The sequence below is a fragment of the Monomorium pharaonis genome, chromosome 1 (assembly GCF_013373865.1).
Source record: "Monomorium pharaonis isolate MP-MQ-018 chromosome 1, ASM1337386v2, whole genome shotgun sequence".
NCBI lineage: Eukaryota > Metazoa > Arthropoda > Insecta > Hymenoptera > Formicidae > Monomorium > Monomorium pharaonis.
This window is the reverse complement of record NC_050467.1, coordinates 35,162,927-35,184,868: the sequence shown is the minus strand read 5'-3', so window position 1 is coordinate 35,184,868 and position 21,942 is coordinate 35,162,927. Positions and strand designations below refer to the sequence as shown.

General features: G+C 31.4%; 1 protein-coding gene across 1 annotated transcript in view; it reads right to left on the bottom strand.

Moving 5' to 3' along the window:
- Nucleotides 1-13,123: 13,123 nt before the first annotated feature.
- LOC105837496 (UPF0518 protein CPIJ015043) overlaps nucleotides 13,124-21,942 on the bottom strand; it is a 13,647-nt gene continuing 4,828 nt past the window's right edge. The window contains exons 2-6 of the mRNA XM_036291684.1: nucleotides 21,258-21,545; nucleotides 21,070-21,123; nucleotides 18,571-18,727; nucleotides 14,170-14,309; nucleotides 13,124-14,041 (exon numbers count right to left, since the gene is read on the bottom strand). Coding sequence (XP_036147577.1) covers nucleotides 14,022-14,041; nucleotides 14,170-14,309; nucleotides 18,571-18,727; nucleotides 21,070-21,123; nucleotides 21,258-21,545 — 659 coding nt within the window. The 3' untranslated portion in view covers nucleotides 13,124-14,021. The remainder of the gene's footprint in view (nucleotides 14,042-14,169; nucleotides 14,310-18,570; nucleotides 18,728-21,069; nucleotides 21,124-21,257; nucleotides 21,546-21,942) is intronic.

The window sequence follows — 21,942 nt, the reverse complement described above, 5'->3', positions numbered from 1 at the left end:
AAAGATATTTTACTAATAAGTCATCAGTCCAGGTTATGATGACCCGGTGTGACAGTCTAAGGATTAAATTTTATATCTCAAACAGTAAATATATTCTCTTAAATTTTTAATATATAATAGTATAGTTAAACTTTTAAATTAATAATGTATGTTACAATCTTCCGCAAATTGGTGTAAAATTATACATAAATGTCTATCCATATATTTTAAATTTTATTCAAAAGCAAAGCAAGTTTTACAAGGATCTTGCTATGTAATTATGGTGGATTTTGATAATGTTGATTATGTAAATAAACTTTAAAAAGAATGCGTTCTTTTTTAAGTGAAGAAAGTGCTCAAGTATTTTTGAGAAAATCGAAGTTAAAAATAAATCTGCCTTACAAATAAGTTTTATAGAGCGTTTTGTCGAAAACTACGTGTAAGATGACGACCTTAAGGTTTGACAATATTTTCTCATTTCTGTGATGGTGTAAAAATAAAGCTTATTTACTGCGTCTTAAGTCTGACAAATCCTGTCGGCGCGCAGTTTAAATAAATAAATAAATAAAAAAAGCTAAGAAAAATTAAAATTAAATTTAATAACATCACTAAAATTCGATGTAGACCGTGAGGCGATTTTTAAAAAACTCATTGATGTGTTTAAAAATAAAGATCTATGTTTTTTAGATGCATTAAAGCCTTTTGTATCTACTATAAAAATTAAAAGTTGTTAAATAAATTAGAATTTAAAAAAACTTTAATTATCTAAGAATGTGTCAATTTCGTCATCTTGCGCCCCTATGTGGATAAGATCATGATGTAAGGAAACAAGATGTGCTATTGCGCATGATGATAGTTAGCCAAACGTTGTGGAACAAGTGACCAGCCATATTGTTGTATTAGCCAATCAACGTTTTACCCTTAGCCCGCAGTAATTAAAACGTAGAATTAATTTTAATGATAAAAGGATAATTATTAAATTAATTTAATGGAAAAATATCATTATCAGTTTATTAATTAAAAATGATTAAAAAATTCTTTTATTAAAAAGAACGAAGCAAAGGAGCAGTTTTATATATGTACTAGTTGACAGGAAATGAGTGGAACATATGCGTGCTGTAATATTTTTTACATTAAAAAATGTATTATCCATTACAATTTTTACATACAATGAAATTAAATTTATGTATTTAGCAGTTTTGAGGTTAACCTTCTTCCCATAGGCTTCCATCCATTTTAGCGCAAATTCAGGTTCTTTGGGAAAAGAATAAAATATAATTTTTTTCCCTTTGACATTTTCACTGCGATTTGTACATTTTTTAACACTGCCCAGTGAGAAACGATAATGAATTCGACATCAATTTGACGTCGAATCGACATCGAAATGATGATTTCGACGTCGAATCGATGTCGATTCGATGATTTCGACGTCGAATCGATGTCGATTCGATGTACTATTTCTCACTGGGTGCATGCTACCATTATGTCAGCAGTAAAATAATCACAAATCACCAGTTTGTTTACAAGTGCCTCTTATTTTACAATATAGAAGGTCACTTGTTTCACCTGCGCAGAACAAGTCGAAATTTGGTCTGCTTGACGAGCACACCTTGTCTCCTTACACCATGGATAAGATGACTTTCAATAGCAAAAAGAGTCACACTAAGTGACATTGTAACCTATCTATTGCAGAGGGAGAAGAGAGGAGCCGAGGAAAACGGAAGAAGAGGAAGAGCAGACGGGAGGAAGGAGGAGAGAGGAAGAGGGGGCAGAAAGAGAGAGGAGAGAGCCAGTAGGTAGATCAAGGGAAGAGAGCAGGCGAGTAGGAGGAGGAGAGCAAGGAGTGTAGTGTGGAGGGGGGTGGAAGGGCAGAGTAGGGAGGTAAGAAGGGACGGTATAAGGATTATTATGAGAAAAGAATTGGGAAAGGAGGTAGGAATAAGAGGGATGAAAGAAAGAAGGGGAGACGCTGGAAGATGGGTGATTCTAATGGAGATGGAGAATCTGGACGATAGAGGAGATTTTAGCAAGAGAAGGGGAGATCTGGGAAAAGTGGAATGTAGAAGTGGATGACGACCTGTCCTTGGAGGAGAGAAAAATGAGGTAAAGAATCTTAGAAATAGCAAAGAGGGAGAGGGCGAAGGGAAAAAGAGTAGTTTGCAATAATAGAGAGATTTGGATGGACGGAAGAAAATGGGACTGGAACGGAGTAAGTGAGAAATGGAGAGAGAGAGAGAGAGAGAGTGAGATAGAGGTGAGTGACAGATAGAGAAGGTCGAGGAAAGAATTAGAGGAGAATCTGGAGAAGGAAAGAGGTGCAGAGGTTTAAGTGGAATGTAGAGAGGGGAATGGGAGGAAAGAAAGAGACGAAAAGAGAAATAGATTGGAAGAAGGGGGAGGAAGGTGAAGGGTTATAGAGAGGAGGGGAGGGAGGTATGAAATGTGAGACTGCCCAATGGCCAGGTCGTGTAGAGGGAATATTAATGATTGTAAAAATGGTGATATGATATGAGATATATGTGATAAAAAGAGCTGTACGGAGTTTGGTGTACTCCCTGAAAACACCTCGGTACTCCAAAAGGAAGCCCAGAATAAACTTTATTAATTTATAACAAAATATATAGACGAAATGTATAATATAATTTATCATTATTTTACGATAAAATTATAATTTGAAAAAAAATTACTTATTAAACCACAAACCCAGTGAACACGTTTTATAGCGACAATATAACATGGAAGTTACATGTAATGTAACATTGTTATTCTTGTGATATGTAGGTGCTATATAGCATGGAAATAACCTATTACGTAACATTTGTTACACGCAAGTAATATAACTGTTATACATCGTTTTGGCGTTACAGTTACGTAACAAAAATTGTATAATCGTAACATAACACGCTCGTATCAATGTTATTACGGAACGATGCGTCGTAGTTGACTCAGAAATCAGACATTATAACATCCTGAATGACAAATCTATTTAATAATAAAAAAAATTATTATAAAGATAATGTTTTCAAAAATAACGGTTTGTCTACAATTACTGCAAACAAAAAATGCACAAAATCTAAATTCATCATGTGCTGAACAAAAACAGAATAATAAATGTACACTATTCAATTTTTCTTAGAATTATGATCTATATAGTTAACCATCTAATTAATCATTTGAATGCTTCAAAGATTAGTGCTAAATAGATCGCAATTTCCATCAAATTATTAAGGTTATGGAAAAAGATAAATTTAACAATGAAATTAATAAGTAAATAAATTAATGCTATTTATTTTTAATATGTTTTGCAAAATTTAATTGCTTTTATAAAAAATAATATAGTCGCGTCAGTTTACATATAGGTATATGTAGACAATAACAAGTACCTATATCGATGAGTCAAATTGGCATAGCAGATAGAGTACAAGATTCGTGATCCTAAGGTCCCGGGTTCAAAACCTACCAGCGGCAAGTAAAAAAAAATAAAATAATATATTTTAAATTTAATTAATAAAAATTTGTCCTAAATTTAGTATATACTGTTGATACAAATAATTTATAAAAAATGAAATTTTTATTTTATTTTTCTGTAGTTGCAGTTTAAAGATATCCAATTTAAAAATCTTATAGATGAGTTTCAAGATATATTTCTGTTCTCAAAAAACGGCGCATTGGTTAACGTTTTGACATCATTATGTTATCTTTTAGAAGTCTCTTTATGTTATCATTTTCAGAAACAGGATATGCGTATCATGCGTGAAAGGGAACGCATGTAACTGTTGTGTAACGGTTAGATAACATGTTATATAACATATTATATTGCTGAGTCGGAAATTGTAACTTACATGTAAGTTACGTGTAACTTCAGAGTAATGTAACCTGTTATATTCGGTTACATTGCTGTTACATTGCTACCATATTACTGTGTTCACTGGGAAACCATCAATTCTTTGAATATGAATCAAGTATCCTGCTGCCATATTATGATTTTCAGCAAAATATTCCGCAAAATTTAGTCATAAGGCAGTTTGAATTTTTATTATAACTTTAATTCTTAAAAATGTTACAAAGTGCCATTTATTTTTAAACTCGTTCGTATCTCTAAGAGCTATACGATATATATGTACATATATGTATATGTATCATTTATAAAAATTATCATAATTTGTAAATAATTAATTCTATTAACTTTCTTTTCTTGTTTTAACCCTTTAACTGTAAAAAAGAAATCAATGTTCTGTGCCATTTTTGTGGTAAAAAGTTTTACAATTTTATCCACAAATTTATTCTTTACATTTTTGAGGTCATCGATTTCAAATTTAAGATCAAAATTTCAAAATTCAAAATAACGGATCCAATATAAAAACCTATTTTCAAAACAATCTGATTATTTTTAAAACATTAATGCGCCATATTGGATCTGTCATTTTTAATTTTATAATTTTGACATAAGATTTAGATTTGACGATCCAAAAAACCTATAGAAACCCATTTTTAAGAAAATTTTATTATTTTTATTTGAAGTTAAACTTCAATGCGCCATATTGGATCCGCCATTTTAAATTTTGCAATTGAGACCTTAAATTCGAATTCAGCGATTCCAAAAACCTTGAAATACTTGTCACTATAAAAATTCTAGTAGTTTAACTTTCTTTTTTTCAAGATGCACATATTGTGTCATTCACACTGGTGGCACGTCTTATTTTTGCACATATATGTTATCCACAGCGAAAAGGTTAAAAAGGAAGGTTTAAGCTATATGTATAAATTAGTATACATTTTGAAAAAATGTTTTCAATAAAATATAGTTATATAAATTTTGCAAAATCCAACTTATAGGTAGTAAAGAATAACCGTATATTAAGTCGAATATTCATTGAACTGATGCTAATTATATATTTAAAGTTTTGTTTAATTGTGAAGGAAACGCAAAACGATTAAAAACTTTATTGTTACGTCCAGGGTTGCAGGAATGTTGGGTAGGATCGGGTGATTCCCTGGATATCTTAAGATACAAGGAAGGGCGTAACGAACCTTACTCCCGAAGGCACCCGTTCGAGGGAAGGTCAAGTGCCTTAGGGGCGAGCGTACTTTTTATGGCTAGAAATGTGGGTCAGTGTGCCGATAGGCTCACTGTAACCCGATCTCCGAGCCGTGCGTCCGTTGGTCCTAATTTTTAGTCAGCAAATTTAATTGCTTTAACTAGGGATTGGACCCGATGCAGTCTTAATCAAGAATGAGGAGGGGTCGACTAATCAATAAATCAAGAGATTTATATTATAATCATATTTATTCTAACGTTGGTGGTTTCATACAGAAAAAAAACTGAGGTTAATATTTATTATTGTTTTAATCATGTATACTTAATTCCTAATGGAATACATTATTGATAATACAAAAATCATTGGTTGATATTTATTATTGTTTTAACCATGTAGACTTAATTCCTAATGGAATACATTATTGATAATACTATATTCGCTATATATATATATATATATATATATATATGTGTGTGTGTGTGTATATAGATTACTAGTTCTTGAATTTTACAATAGTTTGTTACATATATTAACACCAAATTCTTGAGGTGAATCGACGGGTGAGGGAGAAGTTAGAAGTTTCATGTTATCTCTCGGATGATTACTGAGGAAGGAGGAAAGAAATTGTAAAAGAAATCTACTGGGACTGCGAAGGGATCATGGTACTGAGGGGTAAAGGTGAGGATAAAGTCTGAGGGATCGAGTGTAGAAACTACATTAAATAAAACATCTAGGTCTATTGCTTCTGAGGTAAGAGTAAATTCGCGATAGTTTTGGAGAGAGAGATCTGTCTTTACTGGGAATTGTTCTAATAATTCTATCAACGAGTTTTGGGTACCATTATAATAATAATGGCGCGGCCTGGGTGGTACTCGATCGAATTCGTCTAAGAATTCAATAGAAGGTGTAGGGGAAGGTGGGGGTGGAATTTCCTCCGGTTCTGGTGAGGTGATCGGAGAGTAGAATGGAGGAGGGACTTGAAGAAAGGAGGACGGAGGTGAGGGAGGTACTTTGTTTCGCGGGGGTAAATTCGCTGATTGAATTCGGGGTTCGCGAGTTCCAGGGGCAGTATCCGCGGAGTTGGGCGGGTGACCGGTCCCTCTAGTCGTTGGGTTAGAACCCGTTAGCCGAGACGCCTGGTCGGACTCCTGAAGGTCCACCGCGGAATCCGCGTACCGGGGCCCTTGGCCGGACTCTCGAGCGGCTGGCTCGGAATCCGCGAACCGGGACACTCGGCCGGACTCCTGGATGGTGGGGTCGGGATCCGCTAGCCCGGACGCGTGGTCGGATTCTCGCAGATCGGGATCGGTGAACCGGTCTCGCCCCGGAAGCGATGAACGCAATGTCTCGTTTAATGCCTGCGCGAGAGCCCGTCTGATTGCCCTCCTCCGAGACCGTTTATAATTCGACCGGTTCCGATGAAAGAAATTTCTTTCCACTATAAGTAGTAATTATTTGTCTAGTAAAAAAAAAAAAAAAAAAGGAAAACCGAGACCCGAAAGAAATTTGAGTTTGAAGACTTACTACTTGTTGAGCTAGCGATAACCCTGAGTGAGTAGGCCGGGGTGGTCGGTTGAATTGCCAATCTCGAGGTGGTCGGGCTCTCTGGGTGACTTGTCGGCTCGAATGTGATTCCACTGGATTTAAGTTCTGAGTCAATCTTGAGCACTGTCACTCTATTACTTGTACACTCAACACGACGTTAGGACTGATCTAAAACTTTAGATGGGGGTCCGAAAGAAGGTACGGAAAACAGTAAGTGTTTTCCTTTCGGGCTGTGGATTTTTATAGTGAATTTCCCACGACAGGAATTTGGGCGTGGGTGGTTCAAAGGACTTTATTGGTAGGATTACTTCTCTTAGAATTGCGTGCGGGTATCTCTTAATTCCTTACTAGACGGGTAGTAGGGTTTTTGGGAAAGGATGTTAATTTTAGGCGCCTAATTATTGGCCGGTTCCTCCTTGTCTCCGCCCCGAAAAGATTTCAAGCTCTGACGGAAAAGAGGGGGTTAGGATTTTCGAATGTTCTTTATCTAAAACGAGGGAGGAATTTTTATGTTTCCCGGCCCGCGCATTTCCCAGGGGTGGCAGGCACATCTGGTTTCCAAAGGAAAATTTTATAGTTCCTTTGACATTTGAGGTGGTCTGGCTCTCTTTCGATAACATTTCGCCCGTAAATAAAAAGTGTTTTACCCTTAAAACCAAATGTGCCCTTGCCCCTTTTCAAGTAATCTAACTTTACATCTGGCACTTATCTGCGGTCGTAAAAGAATTCTGACAGTGCCCTTAGTCCGCTAAGGGTAAATATTTGAATCTTAACTTCGTTGGGGCCTAACCCCCACCGAATTTTATGGGCTTTTAATGTATTGGGTCCCTCTGATTATAGGAACCAGATGCCCTCGCGGTGCAGAGATATTTAGTTTTCTCTCCCGCGACACTTGACCGCAGATAAGTCTCAGAATTTCGTTTAGCTTGCTTATCTCTGGAAAGGTCAGCGGGCAATAAAAAGGTGAAGTCCTCTGGACGTAACATTATTATGAAAAATATTATATATTATATACATATATATTATTATTATATATTATATATAATAATTACACATAAATTATTATAATAATAAATATTATATATTATATACATATAATAATTACACATATAAATTATTATATGTATATAATAAATATTATATACATATAATAATTTATATGTGTAATCAAAGTGTACGCAACCTACAATTTGTCTTTCAAATACTTTTTTTTGTTTATATATTTTAAGTTTCTATATTTAAGTTTTATTTTTTGCCTTTGGTTTGTAATTAGTATATAATAAAAAAAACATTAATTTGCGGTGATATTTTAAATATATTATTTCAGCATTTTATGACCGTCATCTTGAATTATTTTAAATTGCAATTTAAATAGTAGATTTAAAATTATTTTTAAAACTCATAAAACCGTTTACATAATAAAATGCATTTCTTTTGAGAAAGCCAGAGGTATTCAAGAATATTCAATAATAATAATTGTAAAAAATTAATACAAACAATATTATTGAAATCCCTCACAATTACAGTAAGATCCTCTTATTAATAAATCATTAATAAAATTTTCAGCACTAAAAAATATAAAGTATTTAATATAAATCTTTTAAAAGTCACATTTACTTTCATAATATTACAATAAGTAATAACATTTTAAGTAAAATTGTAAAAACATTGTTAAAAACATAAATAAATAAATTCAAGATTTTCATAACACTTATAGTTCTTTAAAACAGTTTAAGTAAGTTTTAAAGACAAATATATAGCATTTACATTTTTGTATATTATTTTATTCTTAAAATACACTTAAGCCTTTAATATGCGTATTAAATAGATAAAATCATAATATAAATAATACGATTAACATCAATTTATATATAAATATATATATAATTATAATAAAAATAATAAGTACAATTAAAGAAAATTGCAAAAAATATATTTGTAAATAACAATGACACAAATATCGTATTTAAAACTTTACTTATACATTTATATTTTCTTTTAATTATTAATCAAAACAATGTATTTAAAACAACAATTTGGACTCAAAATTAAATACTACCTATAAATAAATACAAAAAAATAATTTCCAACATCTATTATTTAGGAATACAGTTCTAACTAGGGAGGTGCACGAGGTGATAGACAGATTTTCAAATAATGTGTAGTATATATTTGTAGGTATAGATGTGAAAAATACAAGAGTATAGTACACAAGAGTATAGTACAAGAGTAAACTGCTCCCGAACTATTCAGGCCACCGAAAAATATCCATATGAGTTTGTCTCGACATGTCCAAATCTGTGCAAATTTCCAACAAAAATTGCATTGTTTTAACATCCATGAACTATCTGTATATAAAAAATTTCACTTGTTCTAAAAAAATTATTTCTTTGAGGGGTCCTTGAAACATATTTACTAGATCCTAGCAACAATAATTTTTTGAACAATATTTATTTTCAAGAATCAAAAAATATTTATTAATGTCAACGCGGATATTTATTAGGATGAATTAAATATTTACTTATGTGCGTCAAATAAACCTTACTAATTAAGATTATAAAAATATTTTGTTGAAAGAAGAAAATATTTGCTTTAAGTCAGGAATTATTTGCTATTATCAACGCAGATATTTGGTACAATTAACTAAATATTTATTTAGATAAATTAAATAAACCTTGTTACAAAAAAATATTTCGCAGAAAGAGGGAAATATTTGCTTTAACACAAAGAAAAATTTTTTTAGATTTAATAAAATTTATTGAAAACAAAGAAATCTATTTTGGGATAGTCGAACAAAACTGTTTATAAAAATAGAGATCATTGATACACAGACTTACAACTTTCTAAATTGTACTAATGGTAACCTCCCCCGTCTTATGGACTCCCAAAGATCCACAAGACAGGTTTCCCCCTCAGAAATATTGTATTTGCGGTGGGTAGCCCTGTATATAATCTATATATAATCTAGCTTGTTATTTACATGACATTTTGCATGAAACGATTAAAAAAGCGAAATTTCATATCCGCAACAGGTCCCTTGCAAAAATTATAAAAAATATGTCGATCAATCCTAGTGAAAAATTTGTGTCTCTGTAGAGTCTCTTTTTACAAATATCCCCAAAAATCTGGTGTTTAAAGCTATAGAAAAACGATAGACGGATATTTCTAAGTATGTTAAGTTTAATCTCTCCCAGTTCTTACATGGAATTGACCTCGTCTTGAGCAACACAAGTTTTAGTTTTGATGGTTTGTTTTATGAGATTTTCGGCAGTTCTATGGGGTCATCATTGTCCCCGATCTTAGCAGATATAGTATTAGACGACCTTAAAACGGAGTGTCTAGATAAGTTAAACTTCAATTTGTCAATGTATGTTAGATATGTGGACATTTTCACTATAATACCAAGGAAATCTGTTGATTGGGTTCTTGACATTTTTAACAACTACCATCCTAGACTCAAATTTACGTGTGAAAAAGAATCTTTTGGTTCAATTAATTTTTTAAATATGACGATTATAAAGAAAAATAATAAATTAATTACAAATTGGTTCCGAAAACCAACTTCCTCCGTTACGTTAATTTTTATTCAAGTCACCTTTAAAATATAAAACTAACATTATCATTAGTTTAATTGATCAAACGATCTTGCTGTCGGATGATAGATTTCATGAAGATAACATAAAAACTATCAAAGAACATTCTATTGAACAATTGCTTCCCTTTTAACTTAATAGAACATCATGTTCATAATAGACATTTTTTAAACACCACAAAAATTACGTACATAACACTTGAGACATTAATTAGACGAGGCAAAGACAGAATTGACCACCTAAAAAAGACTAACATAGTGTACTGCATCAATTGTAAAGATTGTTCTGCTTCTTACATCGAGCAAACAAAGTGCCATTTAGGAAAGTCCATTAATAAACATAAAAACAATATTAGAAAACACGAAAGTTGCTAATCTGTTATAAGTTTACGTCGATGCTCAAAAAATTAAAACAATTTTAATTGGTCTACACTTATCATACTACATAATGAGAAACACACACGAGAAAGAGAAATCGCAGAAATGTTCCTCATAAAAAAGACGGCCAATACTATAAATCTACAAAAAGATACAGACAGTTTAAACCCAATTTATAATAGAGTCATTAAATATACATGAATGTTTGCTTTACTTGTACTGACAAATGTTCTTTTTGTTTTCGATCAGTCTGACGATTACTGTGTACCAGTTAAGACGTACATTTCATCCTTAATATTCTTGTACTAATATATTTTTAAAAATTATATATCATTAATTTCTGTTATCTTTATATGACACGATTAGTTCATCTATTATCACATAAGTTTTTAAGTTCTCTCGTTTCTATTATATCAATTGTAAAATAGTTTCTAATACTCCACTTCTCTTTTTTCGGTTATTTATAATTATTATTATGATTCGCTGACACGAGTCACAAATTTATATGTGATTGTACATTACTTGAAAAGGGTCCAAAGCAGGGACCAAAACATAATATTCAATAAAATCTGCCAGTTGTGTCGACTTGAAAAACGTTTCGTTTATTTCAAATCATTATTAGTGACTTTCAAAATTATTACCGTTGACATTGTTCAAAACTGTTTATTTGAAATAATAAATACAATTATTCGATTTTTTTAATTATATATGTTATTCTACCCTATCTCGATTGGGATGTCAATGTTCTGATTGTCCTAGAAAGGATGGATTGAACACTTTTGTAGAAGTGTTCCCATTTCAGGAACTATTTGCATGGAAATAAAACTTCTTTTATCTCCCAAGAGTGCGCATCTTATACGTGACAAAAGTGGCCACCTCATGGCCACAAATGGTCAAACTACCCATTCGCGCGCGCGATGGATTGAGCGTTGAATTTCTTATTGGAAATAAATTATTTGTTTCGTTCAACAAGTGATTTCTTCAAAGTATTTTTATTTATTTAAATGTATTAAGTTTCTTATTGCAATTAAATGATATATATCCTTCGTTCAACAAAATATTTAATTGCGCTTATTTATGTATTCAAGTTTCTTATTACAAATAAATTAAGTAATTATTTAAATTAAGGGACACCGCGCCGATGACCTTGACCTTGACATATGTTGTCAAGGACATGACCCTGAGTAACTTTTCCTTATAACTTAATTGGCGGTCATTGTTCGTTAAATGTAAAAAAGAACAACATACATATACATGCGCGCACACACACACACACACACACACACACACACACACACACACACACACACACACACACACACACACACACACACACACACACACACACACACACGCACGCACGCACGCACGCACGCACGCACACACGGGGAAGTGTAAAAAGAAACGCGGGAGCGAGAGAGGGGCGAAGCCCCTCGCCGTAATTTTTCCTAACTCTAACCAACCAATTTTACGTCACTGTTTGGTTGATGTGAAAACATTAGAAACGAACAGCGTGGAAAGTCGCAAACCCATGTGGTACAGTAGCGTGGACGTCGTTTACTTTACGTTCAAGTTTATTAATATTACAGTAACAGTGTCGAATGATTTTGCTTCGTGTAGAAAGTCAATGAAAGGGCAGAAACTAAGAAAAATGCTGAGCTCAAATGTTCAATTTTTCAATTGTATTTGATTAAACGACATCCACGCTTGTACTGTACCACATGGGTGTGCGACTTTCCACGCCGTTCGTTTCCAATGTTTTCACATCAACTAAATAGTGACGTAAAATTGGTGGGTTAGAGTTAGGAAAAATTACGAGGAGGGAGTGTAGGGGCTTCGCCTCCCCCGCCCACGCGTTCCTTTTTGCACCTCCGTGTGTGTGTGTGCGTGTGTGTGTGTGCGTGTGTGTGTATATGTGTATGTATGTTGTTCTTTTTTACATGAATATTTTTCAAACTTCTTTTGTTAATAACTCTTTAACAAACAATGACCGCCGATTAAGTTATAAGAAAAAATTACTCAGGGTCATGTCCTTGACAACATATGTCAAGGTCAAGGTCATTGGCGCGGTGTCCCTTAATCTAAATAATTACCATAAATTATTTCTGGCATTCAACAAAATATTTATTTGCAAACACTTTTATCCATTAAAAAATATTATATTTTTTATTGCAAATATAGTATTTCTTTTGCTCGATAAAATATTTACTTAAACATTTTTATTTATCAAAAACATTGAGTTTCTTATCGCAAATAAATTATTTCTTTTGTTCAATAAGAAATTTATTTAAAAGTACTTTTATTTATTTATAGTTGTACGGATTATTGGACATATGGAAACAGACCCGTATGAGTACTTTCGGACACCCTGTATAATTCGGAACCGTTTACCAACACTTTTGTATCTACAAATTATACACATGGTTTGGAAATTCCTTACTTATTACCTTGTGCACCTCCCTAGTAAGAGATTTTTTGGTAACATCTATTGTGTATATTCAATTTATATTGGCTTCTAATTAAAATTGTTTAAACATTTCATTAAAATGTAAAAAATCTCATAATACTGCACTTTTATTCTACTTTGTGGTTTTTTTTATTTCAAGGGCTCTGCTACGCCTATTTGATAGAAGTAACGTATACTGCTCGCGAGTAAAGCATTACTTGACATTACTTTTCAATATTAAAGTATGTTGAATATATTGTAAAAAACTTTGCAATGTCTCTGTAATACATTGCACTGCAATATATAATACTGCAATATTGCTGCCTGTTTCTATACTATTTGGGATTATTAAAAACATTTCCAATTATTTATTTAAAAATTAATTACAGACCATTTTTATCATTAAATAAATTATATATTAAAAAAAGAAAATGACAATATATTAAATGTTCCGTAGAAGCATTTTAGGTGCATTATCAATCTGATAAAAATAAATTGATTTAATGTATATAAATTGTCAAATAATCTTTCTTACCAAATATCACAATTAAGATTTTTTTACTTTCTTGAATAATTATTAATTTCCAATAAATTGTATAATTCATTCATCGTATTTTTTTAGCCATTTATAATTATATTAAATAGTCTTCATTTTTACAAAATATCGCATGTTATAAAATGTAACAAAAAAATTATTTAAAAAAAAACAAAAAATTATTTATACATATATTTCACAAAATTATTAGCAGACGGAAACCAGATTTCATCAATAATCGTAAATGTATTTATTTAAAATAATGCAGAAAAAGTCATTTTATAATTAATTAAATACTTTTTAATACACTCTAAAAATTTACAATTCACAAAAGTAATTTAAAAAATAATTGTAAAAAATATATTTTTCTCTCCATTCCCCAAAAATTTAAACGTATAATTGCGAAATATATTAAATATTAAATACTCTTTAAAAATTTTTGTTCGAAACTTTTTTTATATATATTTTACGATTTTATTTTGGAATAAAATATATCGAATTTCAGAATTACGTATTCAATGGAATATCTGCAAAAATACAAATTACTCTTATTTTCCTTATATTTAAATTATATAACTAAAGAGAATACTTTCCAATGTTCTCTTTTAAGTTTCACATTCTTATAAATTCACTCGTTAAAATTGAAATTTATTACCATCTGTGAGGGACATAATGGCATGCTCTTGAGTGATTGCCGCCAGTTCTTTCAGCCATTCATCTAATATAACAGCACATAGTATAACATTTTGCACTGGACTCACTTCATTCGGCGATTCCCACGAAGTTTTTGTATATCTGTTTAAAAAAAAAGTATATTTAAAATCTAATTAAATCTAATCAATTATCACATATTAATTTTTAGCTTTTATATTGTATTCCAGATGACATGTTACATAAGACATTCTCTGACCATTCATAATACGATAGGACATTTTATGGACGTTTATAATACTTTAGATATACTATGGACATCTAAAGAACCCTAGTAGCACAATACATTGGCGGAATATTGACAAATATTGGTTAAATATTGGTTTTCTTTGGAATGTATTGACCAATCTTTCCCCAATGTGGTACCAACATTGGTCATACAATATATGCAAATATACTGCCAATATTATACATTAATTGCATTTTAATATTGGGTTTATGTTGAACAGTATCGGCCAAGATTTTCCAATATAATTTTAATATTGGTCATACAATAAATACAAGTATACTGCTAATATTGTACATCAATTGCATTTTAATATTAAACATAGAAGAAATGCTAATATACTGCCAATATTACATACCAATAATTATATCAATAAATTATACGGTATTGCATTTACATTGGAAATGCATTGGCTAAGACTTCCCAATATAATTTCAATATTGGTCATACAATAAATACAAATATACTGCCAATATTGTACATCAATTGCATTTTAATATTGAATATAGAATAAATGTTAATATACTGCCAATATCACAATATCACATACCACACAGTACGTGTAAATAATTTACATTTATAGTTTTGTATTTTCCGAAATAGGTAATCTTAACTTTATATTTAAAACATTTATTAATCGAATAATAAATAACTTACTATATTATTGTATATATTATATTGGAAGTGCATTAGACAAAACTATAGCGTTTTAATCAATTGCAGATTAGCTACGTGCGCGCGTGTTTTGTATTTATATAAATATAGTTTATCTACATATGTTGTTTATCTCTCTAACAATATCTATTGAATTGATCTATAACAAATATGTATTCATAAATATCAAGTGCTCATGGGTCATCACGATGTTAGTTTGCGTAAGAACTTCGAGGTAAAGTAGAAATTAAGCAATAGATAAATACGTGTAACTAAGTTTGGATGACCACGCTTACACAAGATTATCGTAGAAATTAAGCGACACTAGATTTGTGAATTTAAGTATTTGCACGAAAACAGTGCAAAAGGCATAGCGGAATAAGCAGGTGAAATCTGCCCCCGCACTAATCGAGCTCAAATTGATATCATTAGTTGGCACCTTTGAGATGTAAAACTTCCCCCAAAATTAGCTATAAAATTGCATTTTTTTAGAGTTATGGAGGGGGAAAGAAAAATTAAAAAAGTGGTTTTTTTTCGAAAATGGACCGATTTTAATGAAAGAAATATATGTTATAAACATCGTTTAGGCAAGTTTAAGAAAATTTTAAGTAATTTTTGATAAAAAAAATTTGATAAAAAAATTTTTAAATTTTTTATGAATTTTTTGGGGGGCGATAGTTCTGAGATACCACTTTTATATTTTCACAAAAACATCTTTAGATTTTCTTCTTTAATACGTTTTTTTTTTTTTTCAAATCAATCGGAGTGGTGGAACATGGTTAAAAATAATAATTCACACCGCACCGCCGTGCCGCGCCGCGCCAGCTGGGCGACCGCGCCGCGGCGCACGGCAATTGTTGTCATGTTGAATTTACATACTAATTGCAGTGTTACAATTTTTAGTTGCCAAGAAAAATTATGATATAATAATATAAAATATAATAATACATATAATATTTTCAGGACGTCTGCAGTTAGCCTATAAAACTTATCGTTTCGGCAGTTTATCACAAGGAGATTGTAGTACGTTTTCCATATGTTCGGGGTGCTTTTAATGTGAGTCCCCTTGCCTCTCACATTATCTATTTATCATCATGGTGCTTTTTTAATGTGAGTCCCTTAGCTTCTCACATTATTTATCATTGGGGTGCTTTTTTAATGTGAGTCCCCTCACCTCTCACATTAGCTATCATCAGAGTGCTTTTTTAAAGTGAGTCCTTTCGCCAAAAAGATTAATGTGAGAGGCGAAGGGACTCACATTAAAAAAGAACCCTGATGATAAATAATGTGAGATGCAAAGGGACTCACTTTAAAAAAGCACCCCGATGATAGATAATGTGAGAGGCAAAGAAACTCACTTTAAAAAAGCACCCTGATGATAGATAATGTGAGAGGGGAAAGGACTCACTTTAAAAAAGCACTCTGATGATAGCTAATGTGAGAGGTGAGGGGACTCACATTAAAAAAGTACCTCGATGATAGATAATGTGAGAGGCGAGGGAGCTCACATTAAAAAAGCACCATGATGGTAAAGGGAGCGTCCCAGATGCGCACAGTAACAAACGGACACCACCAATCAAATTGCTGGGTTGGTTAAAGTTAGGTCGAATTTATAGAATTTGATTGGTGATGTCCGTTTGTTACTGTGCGCATCTGAGACTCACTCATGATAAATAGATAATGTGAGAGACAAAAAAAAAACTCACATTAAAAGCACCTCAAACATATAGAATTTAAAAACGTACTGCAATCTCCTCGTGATAAACTGCCAAAACGATAAGTTTTATAGGCTAATTGCAGACGTCCTGAAAATATTATATGTTATTATATTTTATATTATTATATCATAATTTTTCTTGGCAACTAAACATTACAACACTGCAACTAGTATGTAAGTTCAACATGACAACAATCGCCGTGCGCCGCGGCCCGGTCGCCCAGCCGGCGCGGCGCGGCACGGCGGCGCGGTGTGAATTATTATTTTTAACCATGTTCCACTACTCCGATTTGAAAAAAAAACGTGTTAAAGAAGAAAATCTAGAGATGTTTTTGTGAAAATATAAAAGTGATATCTCAGAACTATCACCCCCCAAAAAATTCATAAAAAATTCAAAAATTTTTTTATCGCGTATTTTTTAATCACAAAAATTACTTAAAATTTTCTTAAACTTACCTAAACGATGTTTACAACATATATTTTTTTCATTAAAATCGGTCCAACCATTAAAAAAAAAACACTCTATTTTTTTTTCTCCCTCCATAACTCCCCCAAAAATGCAATTTTGTAGCTAATTTTTGGGGAAGTTTTACATCTCAAAAGTGCCAACTAATGATATCAATTTGAGCTCAATTAGTGCGGGGCAGATTTCACCTGCTTATTCCGCTATGCTCTTTTTTCAATTTTTTTACTGAATTTGCTGTCCTGGAATTGGATGAATATTGTTTCTTAATATTGGTCCAATATTATTAAACCAACATTGAGTAAATAAAACCAACCTACTTTACAATATTGGACCAATATTGGAAAACAATTCATATTCAAAATATTTCCAATTCCCAATATTGCGCCAATATCGTGTGTTACTAGAAAACATCCAAAGAATCCCCATAAAAATTCTGGGCATTGTCTGTGTTATCTAAGATATTCAAATGTCAGAATCGTGCGAAAATTTGTATATTTAAATTTTTTAATATGTAAAAGTAAATTTTTTTTTAGATCGTTATTCCACACACTCCTGTTTTAAATTCTTAATATGCATAAAATTTTCTCATATTTTACGAAAAGTAAAATACAAAACAGATCTTTAAAAAACTTTGAAAAAAAATTTATGCAAATTAAGCACATTATAATATTTTTCTCTTTTTCCAAAAACTCTTTAGTTCCAAAATTAAGAAATAATTTACAAAGTTTTTTACATAAAAAGTTAGACATCATGTAAAAAGTCATTATATCAATTAAAAAAATATTTTAAAGCTTAGAAAGCATTAAAATAAAGAAAGCATTAAAATAAAGGCTCATTTTTCATAATCTCTTCTTTCCAAATTTTACCAATTTTTACTTATAATCTCTTTACGTTTCATTATACCTTCACTTAAGCCTTCGGCAAACGATACAATTTTTTATGCTAGGACGCATACGAGTCTTACGATTAGGTTACGATTGGTAATATAATCATTTGAGCTAATCAGGATACGTAATAAGATGTCTCGTATGTGATCTAGCATGAAAAATCGTTTCGTGTGCCGAAGACTTTACTTTCCCCCTCTTACTTTTTTTTTTAATTTGCACTTATATTATCAACCTATAATCACTTTGTATTACACGCAGACTATACAGCCACAAATGGTTGTATTCTATAAAATCTTAAGATTTCTATTAGATATTTAGATAAATATAAATACGTTAGAATTATGAATGTAGGTAAAATTTACTGTAACACGCAGCAATAAAATATTTAAATTTACCTATATCCAGATCCAATTACTTGTAGCTGATCTTCTGATATATTGGACGGCTGACTAATAGAATTTGAGAGGCTTGGACCTAAACTACCTAAACTACCACTCGATCGTTTGAATATTTGTGTAAACGATGATGTCAAACTTCTCCTTTTTGGCTCCCCTGTAAATATAATTAATATAGCAATTTGGATTTTACAACCACAGCAAACATGATGACGTACTTTTATGACCGCATCAAGTAACTCACAATGTATGTCTTTTTACTTGATTTTAATATCATTTTAATTACGTTCCATTATTACATCTATATACAATATTTATTTCAAATATGTTATATATATTGATGTAATTTATATAATATAAATCATATTATTACAGACGCACGCACGCACACGGCTTATTTGTTATATATATAATTATATATAAAAAGCACAGAACTTCACATGTATAAAAAAAAACAAATCTGACCAGACAACCTCTGTGGTACATTTTGGATAATGCTAATATCATCTGTAACTTTCAAAGGAGGATGTTAAAAAAGGTCGATTTTCCGACTACAAGAGAAACATAAAATTTAAGTTCCATGGATATCCATGAGCCGTATAAGAAGTGAAAATAACAGTCTTTTTTTCTGGAAACCTGTGGAAAGTGTCGAAAATCTGTCAAATTGATTGAAAATTGCGTCTATCCGGAGACAAGTCGAGTCTGTGACATGGACGAATTTTCAGTCAAACCAGCTTCTGGTTAAATACTTATCCAATAGTTTTTGAGATCGCTAATAATGTTTCACTATCGGGATCCAAAAATTCAAAATGGCAGATTTAATATGGCAGAATATCAAATATTGTCACAAATACCACACTAACAAGGGACCTCGCGAACCCGTAAATTCTGATTTTAATATGAAACTTGGCATAAATGTAGAGGAGGTAAATACACGAATTTCGAAATTTTTAGTTTTTGCCCAAAAATGGTTTGAAAGGGTAAAACCACCCTTTAAAGTTGAGACATTTTTGCGGTTTTTCGATATATCTCGTAAACTAAACAAAATATTAAAAAATGTTTCATACAAAAGTTTTACAGTATAAATACCTCCATTTAACTACGCTATTCATTTTTTGAAAAAGAAAAATTTTTTTTATAAAAAAATTTTTTTTTAAATAAATAGGATAGTTATATAAAGGTATTTATACTGTAAAACTTTCGTATGAAACATTTTTTTATATTTTGTTTAATTTACAAGATATATCAAAAAACCGCAAAAATCGTCTCAACTTTGAAGGGTGATTTCACCCCTTCAAACCGTTTTTGAGCACCAACTAAAAATTTCTAAATTCATGTATTCACCCCCTCTACATTTATGTCAAGTTTCATTAATATCTGAATTTTCGAGTTCGCGAGGTTCCCTTGTAAGCCAAACCCAGAAACACGAACGAGGACGTAAGGTTGTCCATTTTTTAACCTTTTTTGTAAAAAAATTTTTTCATTTTGTTTTATTTTTTGTTTTTATAATAATTATATGTTTTTATAATAATTATAAAACAAAAAAAAAAACAAAATGAAAAAATTTTTTAACAAAAAAAGTTAAAAATTGGAGACAACAACCACCACGTCCTCGTTCGTGTCTCTGGGTTCGGCTTAGGCCCGGTTCCACAATTCACGGTTAAATTAACTGGCCGATTATTCCATTGGAATTGCCCCATCGTATTTGTTAATTTTGCTTAACGACATTTACGATTGGTCAATTCCAATGGAATAATCGGCCAGTTAATTTAACCGTGAGTTGTGGAACCGGGCCTTAGTGTGGTATTCGTGATCTCAAAAACTATTGGATATTTAACCAGAAGCTGATTTGACTGAAAATTTTTCCATGCCACAGACTCGACTTGTCTCCAGATAGACGCAATTTTCAATCAATTTGACAGATTTTCAACACTTTCCACAAGTCTCCAGAAAAAAAGACTAATTTCCACTTCTTATACGGCTCATGGATATCCATGGAACTCAAATTTTAGGTTCCTTTTGTAGTAGTCGGAAAATCGACCTTTTTTACCCAAGTACTTAACAAAAAAAAATATTCTTTAGTAATTTGAAAAGCTCTCAAAGTGAACTATAAGAAAAGGCAATAAAAATGGGGAGCTTTATTAGACAAATTGAATAAAAAGATAATCTTCTCATAATACAACTATTCAAATTCAAATCAATAATACCATTTTATATTTTCTAGAGATACCATAACTTCAAAAAACAGGATTTTTATATAATTTCTCATATAATTTCTGAGAAATTCAAGTGCGTCGATTAAAATGTATTACCCTGTATGTTTGATCAAAAATATCTTTCAGACGAATTTAATAATGTCATCGATGACATATTAATGTTACTTTTATGTTTCATTAATGTTATATTTTAATTACAAGAAATTATTTACAAATAGACGTTATTATGTTTGCTGGGAATTTATACCATGTACGTGCAAAAATATTTTGTATCGATACATACATCTTTTAAATACTTCCAGTGTGCACAAAATTTTAAAAGATATAATTAATGTACCTATGAAGTTAAAAAGAAAGCAAAAAAGCGAAATGAGAGAGCCAAAAAAAAGAATTAATATTAATGTTTTTTAAGTATGACAGAGAAAAAGTTATATTTCTATTTTTTAGAATATGTCCATGAAATAAAAATACCTCTTGAGAATGATTCACTGGTTAAAGAATGCCGTTTAATAGATGAGGATTGAGCAGCAGCTTCTATTACATTTTTTCTCGCATTTACCAATTTATTTTCTCGACTAATCAAAAATAATCTTGCTTGTTCGACCAAGAAATCTACGTTGTTATGCTTTGATAGAAATTGGTCAATTTTGTGCTTCAATGATGCAAGCACCTGCAATATAATTTTATAATTTTTATCTTTTATATAAAAGTATAATAAAATATTAATTTTATATAGTATATAACGATCAATAATCTTTTCTTACTTAAAGTTAGTTGTTTTTATGTGCATATGTGATTCTTATAAAATATGTTAGACTTAAAAATGTCTTTGTTACATATGCGTGGAAAGTACGTTACGCATTCATTTTTCAGTCGAAAATCGCCATTTTATTTATTTCATGGTTTTTGTGTCAATGACCAGTGCAGTTATATATTTCCGCACTATTTTTCCGCTCTTATTTCATTTTACGCATTTTTCCATTCTGTATTACACTCGCATGCGCGCCATCGCGTGGTACACATATGGTAATATACGAAGTCTCGCAAAATTACTGGCGCTTTATCATTTTTCGCAAACTTAGCCTTAGCTAATGTCAATTCATTTTCTCAAAAAGAGTGAGGGGGGGGCGAAGAGATCGATGGGGAGGAGGACGTA